Here is an 11786-nt window from a genome sequence, read left to right as displayed (position 1 = left end):
TGTCCACTGAAGTCGGCTGCTAAGTTGGAACAATTGATATGTAAATTTACGATGAAATTATAACATTCTTTTGTGTAATCGCCGCATATGATTCAGCTGAAATATTGCTGCTCGGGCGTTTAACTTTAACCCCAACATAACAAACAGCCGCATATGTCATATGCACATTCTTGAATGAGATATCCTTTAAATTTTCTTGTTCTTAGTGAAGTTACGTTATTTTTTTTTCTTTTTACTTTTTACTCTTAATTTTGTGTACATTTTGCTCCAAATGAGGAGTAGTGCAAATGACTATAAAAACATGAAGTAAATTTACACGCATAAGGGATGGTAAATTGTTTTAAAATACAGGGGACATGACTAAAAAAATAAGCTAAAATGCAAGCTACATCTATTCCAAGCATAATGCAATTTATTTGAAGACAATATGATATATATTAACAAAATTACGAATGTTTTTGTAGACCATTGTCTCTCTTTTTCTTCAGCGTCAATTCCCAAAAATATGTCCCAAACACCCAAAATATTGAAAAAAATATTTAAAAATGTTTCAATTAATTTCCTAAAACTTTAACAAGTTCAAAGTATTAAGAAACAATAAGTGTTCATTTTTAAATAGTTTTTAAGGCTAGTAAATCAAAATAAGCTGTCTGATAGAAGCAAAATAAGGGGAAGACAACTAAAAAATTCCACTATTTTTTTTGGAAAATTTATATTTGGTCTCCATTAAGCATGTAATAATCCACAACAAGATTCCAGATAAAAATAATAGATGTTAAATGCAAGCAGACTCCATCCATCATTATGCATATCAATTAAAGCCTATATCACTAAAAAAAGACAAAATTAAGGTAGATTTTGAAGTCATAGCCTCTTTAATTTTTGTTCGACCTAGAAGGGCACTGGGTTGACGAACCAAGTATATACATGTAATGTCCAGAATTGTTAGTATATCGTAGTTCCTCCAAGTTTAATAACTTATAGCTTAAAGTGTTTGTTTCAAAGAGGTTTTTTGCTTTCCAAACATAACATTAACATTAAAGAAAAGCAAAATCAAGGGGAGGCAATTGTAGACTTAAAAATAAAGGGAAAATAAAATCAAATTAAAAACATGTTCCTACAGTAGATTGTCAGCTTTCAGTATCCATAGTATTCACAATATTTTTAAGATATTTTACTTATAGCTGAATTCATATTTTGTATCAGGTTTTAACTTTCAAATATATAAAGAACAGAATATTTCATTCTTTTCATTTCACACATTTTACGCAAAAAGTCAGAAATTTAGTTTCTTTTTCAAGATATTTTGTAACATAGTTTCTGTTTGGTTTACACAATGTTCTCTGTGAACAGCATATCCTAACTGTATATGACTCACCACTTTGTCTTCTGTGTTTTGTTTTGTGATTAATTACTTCTCAAGTGTGTCCTGAAATAGATTAATAAATCATAATTTATCTTGCTGGTGGTTTTCATCTATATATAATTCAAACTTTAACTCTTGCAGATATCTATTTAACATATACTTGATTTTATGGAACAGCTTATTTTGAAACAAATTTATTAGATACTTCTGAAATTTAATTTTAAACCTAATTTATGATGTAGATAAAATTCTTAATGCAACTTTAATTTATCTAATATTGAAATGAAATGCACATTGAAGTGTAATAATTTAGCTGTATATACTTCAGTTGAAATAGAACTAAATTTCAGGCTCATATTGATTCAATATACTAAACAAGGTTACAAGATCCATTTATAGTTGCTGAGATATAAGGTTGGACCAAAACTGTAACCAAGTTCACTGATGCGAAAAAAATATCATTTTGACTTTTTTCAAAAAATAATATTTCAGACATGGGAGGTTTCAGACAGCAGAATTTTTTCAAATACTGGTAGTTTTTAAAGAAAACAAAAATAAAATGAAATGAAATTTGGTTAAACGGGCAAAATTAATTAAGCTTTTCTGGTAAGTGGTAAATTATGGAGATCATAGATAGTTGTATTTCATGAATATTCTCAATTTTATGTTTAGGGGTCTTTTACATTTGCTATAATCTATATAGTGTTGCTCAGGCAACAGGACAGCAGGATTTTTTCAAATACTAGTAGTTTTTAAAGAAAACAAAAATAAAATGAAATGAAATTTGGTTAAACGGGCAAAATTAATTAAGCTTTTCTGGTAAGTGGTAAATTATGGAGATCATAGATAGTTGTATTTCATGAATATTCTCAATTTTATGTTTAGGGGTCTTTTACATTTGCTATAATCTATATAGTGTTGCTTAGGCGTAAAACACCAACAACCAACAATTGAATTTTTCAAGGAAAAGTTTTCTTTGTGGTAAATAATGAGTACATATTGAAAACAAATTGTATTAATCTACTACTATATCATGAAATCAATACCAAGACCTTTATATTGCTTTTGGTATTATTATAACAACATTGTTCTATAGCTAAATTATAAGCACTTATATGAAATTTACTGAGGATAGATCTATCATGCCATTTTTGATTACCCCCCCCCCCATTAAAAATTAATTTTCAATAAATAAATTTGTGGTACAACCACTTTTCAGGCTGACTTTGTTCAAAAATAATGTTTGTCTTAGATATAAATTTATCTTTGGGTCATGTATATAATCAGCATTGTTTACTTTAGTGTTACTGTCTTAACGTGAAACAGCCCCCCCCCCCTTTTTCCCTTTTTTTTTTAATTCTCAAACAAGCACATAATTAACCCTAATATTCGAAATAGATAATGTATTTCTTGGAAAAATATTTATTTTGGTTGTTTATTTCATAAACTGACTTGTTCTGAGCACATTCAACTGTATTGTTTACATGTTGTCAAGAACTTTTATGGGGGCCGCCATATTTGATGAAAACGAGGCTCATTTTTATACCCTCAGTAAAATTATATTTTACGTAAATATACGCAATTGACTGTGAATATGCATTTTGAAATTGTTTACACAAATGATTTGACCAACCAAAAATCTGCATATCAACTGCGTATTCACCTTAAAACAATTTAAAATCTTGAGATGTACACTTTGTTAGCACTGCTTCAGATGAAAATTCGTCTGCAAAAAAATCAATGTTGTAAATACGCTTGCTGAAATCATTTCTGCAAGTCATCATTAACTTTTGGAACCTCAAAACTGTGTATTTTGCCTATAAATAAACGTTGTATGGACCAAGGTTTCAAACTGGGAAATGGAAAAATCCCGAAAACTTCCGTGACGAAATTATGTAAGTCAACTGGAGTTATCCCCCTTACTCTTTGCCGTCGCTACACACATATCCGAATTTTACGTTTTTCTGAAAACAATGAGAGGTTAAGTAGCTCTCCAGTTAAGAATCATGCAAAATGTGATTCATGGGTGAAAAGCCTACATATTTTTATTTTTGATATTTTGTTTTGAATGGCCACAGTAAACAGAAATTAACATTCAGTTTTTCATATAACCTGTGTTCTTAGGAGATAAAAATTATATGGAATGCACTGTAGAATTCAAAATTAAGGGAGATAACTCAGTAAATGACACTAAAGTACCATAGAAACTGTAGGATTTTCAATGTGGATTATCTTCTAAGAGCAGACAGATTGGAATGAATAATTATACATGTCATCATATAGACCTGTAAAACCACTCAATAACAAAAATAAAAATATGTAGCCTTTTTTGGGTGTAGCACATTTTTCAGAATTTGCATGATTCTTACAAAGACAGCTACTTAAAACTTCACTTTAAGACTTTGAATAACATTTTGAAAGAATTCATATTGATTTAAAAAAAAGAAGTGTCTGAGTTTTAATTCCCTACTGTATTGTAGCACAAATCCCTGTATCAAAAAAGAATCATGGATACGATCTTATCAAGAATGAAAAAGAAAGTCTCATAGACAGAATCTGATGCAATTTTAATTTATCACCCTTGAATAATTTAATAATATTATTTTGTTCTAATGGGAAATATATAATAAAACTCTACAAATTACAAAAATAACGGTATTTGATTTTGGGTACAGAAATTTTCTGTTAGGCCAAACAAAAAAATGTGTTTCCTGTTTCAAGTCTGAAAAAAATAGGGTAGGTAGGTAGGCTTTTCTTTTTTTTTTTAAATAAGAAAATAGCCATTGTAATGTCTAAATACAAAAAAATGCCAGTTTTAAACATTGTAAATTTCGATTTGCTATACATGTGTTTAAAGGAGTAACTACTCATCAGCAGCATTTAAATAAAAAATGTAGGAAGATCATAATCAAAATAATGATTGAATACAAGAAGTACTCAATATCTTAAAATTTGGAAAACTTCAAGATTTCATAAATAGGGTAGTTGAAATATGATATAATTCGTGATATATGTGACACATAGTGTAAACCAGCAGTTTTCATCTATAACCATGATTTCTTTTCTCTTATCCATGTGGTTACATTTAAGGAATTTTAATGCCAATAGACTTGTAACATGTGGATTGGATGCGGCCTGCTACATATACCCCGCCATGTTCGGCAATATTATAGGGGGTGCTCTGGCTTCCAAAATTCTATCCCCCAGAAAATTTGCCAGCTGCTTATTTTCAAAAATTAAGAGCCAAAATGGGTGCCAAAAAAATTTATTGTATTTTTTAAGATATGACACTTAGTTATTCCACTGGTGAATTATCTTTGTCAATTCAACAAAATAACCCCTTCATTCGTGTCATACATGTACCCAAGATTGACTCTTGAATCGTGTATAAAGCAGGTTTTTAGCTCTAGTCTTACCCAGGATCTAAAGCCATGAGTCACTTTTTATATGCAAAATAATAAACTACTACTCCAGAAACAGGTGGTTTATTATTATCAAGGACTTTATATTACTATGCACATGTAGACATATTGACCCTTATCCTTTGTGGTCTAATTAAATTTATCTAAAATTATGATTTGATTTTTTATCTATAAAGTTTCAACAAACTGGATTCTTTTTTAAGTGATAAAATTTCTAGAAAACTACTATGGACCATTAATGAAGTTATAAAATTATACCTTGTACTCCTACTTGATTTTAGAATCATTATTACTTAATGCCATCAGTATTTCTTTAATTACTTTCTTTAATTTTTTAAAAAGTATAAACAAATGTCATCCATTTTCTTTTATCAATTCTTGCGTTTCGAAGTGTTTTAGACACTTCCTGATGGGATAATCATTGTTAATTGGATTTAATTTATTCTGTCATAATGTAAATCTGATTCTGATTGTATCATATGGTTTTAAAGGGCTGTGAAGTCTGTATATAGCCACGTGCACATCTCGTCATGGTTGTGTTTACCTTTGACCAGATTATGAGTTTTGATTGACTCAATAATATATTTACATCTGATTAACATCTCCCATGATGATATTGGGAGTCATGATCACCTGGTCTAATTACATTTGATTGGTTTCAGTTGTTAATTGGTTATGGACATTCAACTCTGACCCGGTGTCTTCACCATTGTTTCATTAGAGAGAATATCCGTTGCTGTAAAACTTTCTGTTGGCTTTATTTCTAATATACAAAACCTAGGTGCAGATAAAATCACCAACAGGTTATTTTTGTTGCCAGATCTAATAAAATCGCAAATTGTGACATTGGCGTGACCCTTCTCCGTACCCGTTTCAATGCCAACGGAGTAATCGTAGGGAACGTAATATTATGACTTGATTATTCGGGTAAATATTGGCAAAGCCTAGCGCGATCCATGTATAAAAATGCCAGAACGAGATCCGAGTAACTCCAGAATTTCCGATTTTTGCCAAAAAAATGCTATGGTTGGCAATTTGCCTTTAAGAAATAGGGTCCTTCAGGGAAACCAGAAATACACTTATTTTTTTATTTGGTCTTACACATTTCAGTACTTTTGAAAAATGAAAATCAAACAAAAATCAAATTTTCGGGAAAAAATTTAAAATCATTAATTCTATCCTAGCCATCATCTCATTTTGTAAATGTGTACAATATATCAGCTGGAAAAATCTTGTAATAATGAAGAAATAGGCAGAAGAGTATTTGGGTATGGGTACAGGTTACACATTTTGGAGCGAATCCTGCATTGTAACTTAACCTTTCATGTACAATGAAGATAGCCAAAAACAATTTTTGAAGACTGTGAAGTGCATATACATGTACATGTACATATGCATTTGTTTTGTTCATCTCTTCTAAGGAAATGCTAGTTGAGATTGATTTAAATTTGTGTACATGGATATTAAATAAACTGTATAAAATTAGTTTTTTTGTGTACACTTAAGGCACTGACCATTTTTATACTGAGGTGGGACCTGGGATTAATTTGGAAAAAAAAGCAAGATTATTCCAAATTTGAGCAACTAATATTTTTTTTTGTACTAAAATTATGGTTCCATATTTATCCCATCACTTAATAGTGCAGATTTTCAAATAATTTTTTTTAACTCTGGCTGCTGCTAAAAAAAATAATTTTCCAACTCAATATAAAATCCCAGTTCCTCTTCGAGAAGAAAGTGGTCTGTGCTAAATTGTTTCATTTTAAATTATAGATTAAAAATGGTAAGAAAGAAGATTGACAATCGAATAAGAGTGTTGGTAGAGAATGGTGTTGCTGAGAAACACAGGAGTATGTTCTTTGTTGTTGGTGACCATGGAAAAGATCAGGTTTGGAACATTGATATGATTCTTAAATTTTCAGTATATTACGATTGAAAAAGTATTCTGGTCTTAAAGTACCAAGGTTGATTTTCGGGAAAATTTTGCTTAGTTCACACATTAGGGGCACTTTTGTATTCAGCACACCTTATTATTATGTTATATTGTTTTTTATATAGTATTATATCATATATGATAAATTTATTTTTATTTCTGTACATGTACAAAATAAAAACAATCCATTGTAGCCCCAAAGAAAAAATTTGTGGAGGGGTAGATTTGTACTCATTTTAACATGGGTACAGCATTTATATTCGATTATTTAACACAGAGCGACAGGGAGGTGTTAAATGAGAATATAAATGCCAAACCCATGTTAAAATGGGTGCAAATCAACCCCTGGATTGGAAGGAATTATTTCTTTTCTAATATGACAAATACAGTAATTTTTGTGACAAAAATTTCCCTAGGTGTAGCCAAAATAACGGCTATTCCGTTTAACCTTCCCCCTATGGAAGTTGGATTAAATTTATATATTTATGTCATCCTACGTGTTAAATGTGTGTATTTATATAATTGATTTCAATTAGATAACCTCTCATCCGTTAAATCATTGCATAAACGTTTTTAAATGAGTGTTTTGTCTCAAAGTGGCAGCGAAAGAAAAGAGACAGTACGCAGGTGCTAAAGGTGGGGTTGTACCGGCATATACTGTTTGACAATATTAAGATGCCATATTAGAACAGAAAATACTCTCATGGCTATTGATCTAGTTTTGTTTACCTATGACTTACATGTACATGTACAAGTAACTTTCAATTTGGGATTAAAAACTGTGAATTATGTTAATATATGTTAGGTACCCAAAGTTGTAGCCATTGCTCCGAAGTTTGGAATCATTAAAGTTTATAAAGTATGACTGGTGTTGATGTGGAAGTACAAACAGGTACCAATTTTAGGAGTTGGTTGAGCCAAGAATTTTCACCAGCTTACTTAGGTTGCTCAGGTATTTATTATGAACATTTTATTTTGCAGGTTGTTATTTTACATCATATGTTATCTAAAGCTACAGTAAAGGCTAGACCTACAGTGTTATGGTGCTACAAAAAAGAATTAGGATTTAGCAGGTATATTTGTTTAATATTTCCTTTGACATGGCAGTAACACATAAGATGAGTTAAAATCATGTGCAAGCAAGTTTTTGGCAATACATTTTTGTCATTAATTAACTACTGGTAACTAAAAGGTTTTTAAACATCCTTGACTCATTTTTGGACCATGTATAAGGTAATTGATGAAAGCATCTTTTTATCAACATGACAAACTTTGGGAGATATATGGTAAGTCTATTGTCCTTCCCTCTGTCAGTAACATCATTGTGAACATGCTTGAATCAACATCTTCGATAGATTTTTACCAAATATGGCACATACTTAGTCGAATGAATGAACAGCACCTTTTTGTTTTTTAAGGTCAACGGTCAATAAAAATGTCTGTCAAGGTCAAAGTGTCAAATTTTAACACTGCAAGAAGATGCTGCAAGCCAAATAACCTTGTTATACAGTCCCTGAACCGATCCGCGCAACGATTTGACGATCAATGTCCATTGACTGATTGATTACTGATGGATCGATGACCAGTGACCGATCTGATCACAATTTCATTATGTACCATATTTTGGTGTGTATTGTGTGCACTTTTTGACCAGGAAACTAATTTCAGAACATGATGGTGCGTATAATACACCAATACATTGTTCAACACATTTTTACAGACCTAAGATCAGTCGGAAATTAACCACCTCGAGGGTGTCAACATCAAATCAGAGACCACTCATGAGCTGCCAAAGCATATAGATTTTTCATGAGTTTTTGGTTGACTTGTTACCTTTGTAAGCATAGATCGTCAATAAATCTTGAATAGAATTTGGTTTTAATTTATTTCCTCCCAAAAGAACATGGCAGATTATGTTTACAATCGCCATACTTTCATTTTGTGTATTGATTAACTAATGTTGTCACATGGTTATAGAGGCGTTGCAAAGGGTATTTAGATGTCACTGATTATGGTTTCACCTGTTAATTCTATATCTAACAAGCAATTGACATGTTTATTGAGGGTATTAATTAATCATGACGAGGACACAAGACAATTAGTTACCGGCATTATCAAAGGATATTGTAACTTGTTTTGCAATGTGTATATAACTATGTCTTTACGATGTATACGGCTTGTTAACGATTTGAAAGAAGTAATTAAAATACACACAAGTTTAAACAATCTAATTACTGAATAACAAAATCTTAACCACTGGTCATAGAGTCCTAACATATTTCCATTGGACAAAGTAGTTAGTTTAAAAAAAATTTATCGTTATTTACGCATCTTATTGAACTCTACTTCATAGTTATTGGATACTCTACTTTTTGATAATATTTGGCTTCCTTTTTTTCAGTGAACTAATATCAAAATCCTTATCCAACATAAAAACTATTAATTTTAAACATTAACCCTTTATGTATCCTCAATACACATTGGAGAAAATTCTGCATTTCATTATCACGCTTGGCCCAGCTATCAACACGCATGCCCTATTTGATGACCGTCTGCATTCTTCGCTCAGACCCCTTAATTGATTGTAGTAAAAACAGTCCTCCTTCTAGAATTAGCAATCTTCAGAAATTTATTACTCTCAATAGAAACCTTTCAAAGGTAATCAAAACATGTCCGAGCTGACAATTTCAGCTATTGTCTACGTTACGCATTTCTTACCCGAATAGTAAATTAATACACATAAACACAGACAACACAGATAAATACAAATATAAACAAAAACAATATTCTTTATTGAAATAAATACAGACGAAATGGTCCCTTCTATTTACAAATAAATTAAAGCCAGAAATGTTTGTGGTTCTAACCAGTTACACAATTTTCACTGTGTACAGTACATACATACATCGATAAAAAGTTTTTTACATCACCTTTTAAAGGAAAAACCACCCTGCACATTATACACAACTGTGCACTATGCACACCAAAATACAGTAAAATGACGTAAGATCTGTTTTAAATAAAAGAAATGTAAAATAAAAGTATAAATAGATGTTTAAGTCTATTACATAATGTAGAAATTAAGTGGTGATGTGATTCCATGTTTAAGCCATGAGCTAGCGCTCTCTAGAGGCGGAGGGTGGGACATCTCTAATCCGTTAGTCATTTTACAACACTCAATGGAATTGAATGATACTTTCACAGAATCCTTATTACGTGTTCCCAAGGTGCACCTCTTTACTTACTTGTACTTATCTGTAGTTCTTATACAGCCCTTGAACCGATCCACACAACGATTTGACGGATCGATGACCGGAGACCAATCTGATTGCAGTTTTGTTATGTAAAATGACGTAAGATCTGTCTGAAATAAAAGAAATGTAAAATAAAAGTATAAATTGATGTTTAAATCTATTACATTATGTAAATATGTGTCAGATTGACAAAGAAAACAATAAAACCATAAAATACAGTGACTGCTCTGTGGTCACGTGATGCGATCACCGGTGTAATGGATCGGTTAAATGGATCGATGACTGACCGGAAACTGATCGGTGACCGATGCCTGATCACAATTTTTGTTGCATTGATCGGTTCAGGTACTGTAACTGTGCCATTGAATATTAAATAGGCTTATAACTTTATTTTAGTCATAGGAAGAAAAGAATGAAACAGTTACAGAAGAAGATACGTAGTGGTAAATTGGATGTGAAGGAGGATGATCCATTTGAGTTATTTGTGGCCTCTACCAACATAAGATATTGTTATTATGCAGAAACACATAAAGTACTTGGTCAAACTTTCGGGATGTGTATTCTTCAGGTAAAGATTGTACATGTGTATCTCTGTCTGTTATGGTGAAATATGCCATCTAGTGTTTTTACAAAATAAGTGACTGACGATAATCTCGATATGTTTTTAAGCCTCTTTCCCAAAGTAAAACATTTTGTTTTCTATATTCTTGCAGCATATTTAAATAGTCTTGTCATATTCCATCATTTTACAACTCCTACATTACTATACTGCCATTCAGTTGATTTCAATATCGTAAGATAAATTCTATGCATGCAAAGAGAATATTACGAGTTCTTTTCGAGAGAAAGGTAATGTAAAAAATATTAGGTTGGAAACTATGTGCCTCTAAGGTTTATTGCATGAATATTATGAGGTAACAATATGTTATCAACTTCTTCACAGAAGTTGTTGAGAAGGGCATGAGTGTCATTTAAGTAGCACTCCACATAAGAATCATGCAAAATGTGATTCATGATTGGAAAGCCTACATGTTATTATTTTTGATATATTGTTTGAATTGCTATAGTAAACAGAAATTAATATTCAGTTTTTCGTATATCCTGTATAAAAGTTATATAGAATACACTGTAGATTTCAAAATTAAAAGAGATAACTCTGTAAATGACACTCAAATACAATAGAATCTATTGGATTTTCAATGTTGATTATCTCCTAAGAGCAGGCAGATTTGAATGAATAATTACACATTTCACAATATAGATCCATAAAACAAGTTAATTACAAAAATAAAAATATGTAGCCTTTTTTGGAGTGTATCACATTTTTCAGATTTTGCATGATTCTTACAAAGACTGCTACTTAATTGTCCAGTTCAGTTAGATCCTTAATTTATTCATACATTGTATATCTTTGTATATTCTAGGACTTTGAAGCATTAACACCTAACTTATTGGCCAGAACAATAGAAACAGTGGAAGGGGGCGGAGTTATAGTCATCCTGCTGAAAACCATGTCATCATTGAAACAACTCTATACAATGGCTATGGTTTGTATTAGATCTATCTAAAAGTCAGTCAATTTAATAGTAGAAACTTGGCCTAATCAGATATTGCCCATGAACCAAAACATGCAGGAACATGAATGAAGAAATACTGGACAATATTTTCTGACCTAATTTTTGTTTTACTTATCCAATTCAGTTTTTTTTGTTACAATTCTTTTTCACTCTCTGTTAACTTTCGTTTTTCCAAAATTCCACTTTTTTGTTAACTTAGTAAAATCAATTCTGCTGTATATGAAGATAACAAAA

The 11786-nt window shown here is 31.1% G+C and overlaps 1 protein-coding gene across 2 annotated transcripts in view; it reads left to right on the top strand.

Annotated features, from left to right (window-relative positions):
• Window positions 1–11786, top strand: part of LOC148610410 (RNA cytidine acetyltransferase-like) — a 33597-nt gene that overhangs the window by 96 nt on the left and 21715 nt on the right. The window contains exons 1-5 of one of the 2 annotated variants that reach the window (XM_088543068.1): window positions 22–40; window positions 6562–6676; window positions 7703–7794; window positions 10372–10543; window positions 11400–11522. In XM_088543068.1, coding sequence (XP_088399194.1) covers window positions 6569–6676; window positions 7703–7794; window positions 10372–10543; window positions 11400–11522 — 495 coding nt within the window. In that variant the 5' untranslated portion in view covers window positions 22–40; window positions 6562–6568. Of the gene's footprint in view, window positions 1–21; window positions 41–6561; window positions 6677–7702; window positions 7795–10371; window positions 10544–11399; window positions 11523–11786 lie in introns of those variants that run through there. The other variant, XM_088543067.1, reaches the window with a different exon arrangement.

This window comes from Perna viridis, chromosome 8 (genome assembly GCF_037379345.1).
Source record: "Perna viridis isolate PV_CMFRI_1.1 ecotype Kerala chromosome 8, ASM3737934v1, whole genome shotgun sequence".
In the NCBI taxonomy this organism is placed as follows: Eukaryota; Metazoa; Mollusca; class Bivalvia; order Mytilida; family Mytilidae; genus Perna; species Perna viridis.
The sequence above is the reverse complement of the archived record's forward strand: the minus strand, read 5'-3'. Positions and strand labels throughout refer to the sequence as shown.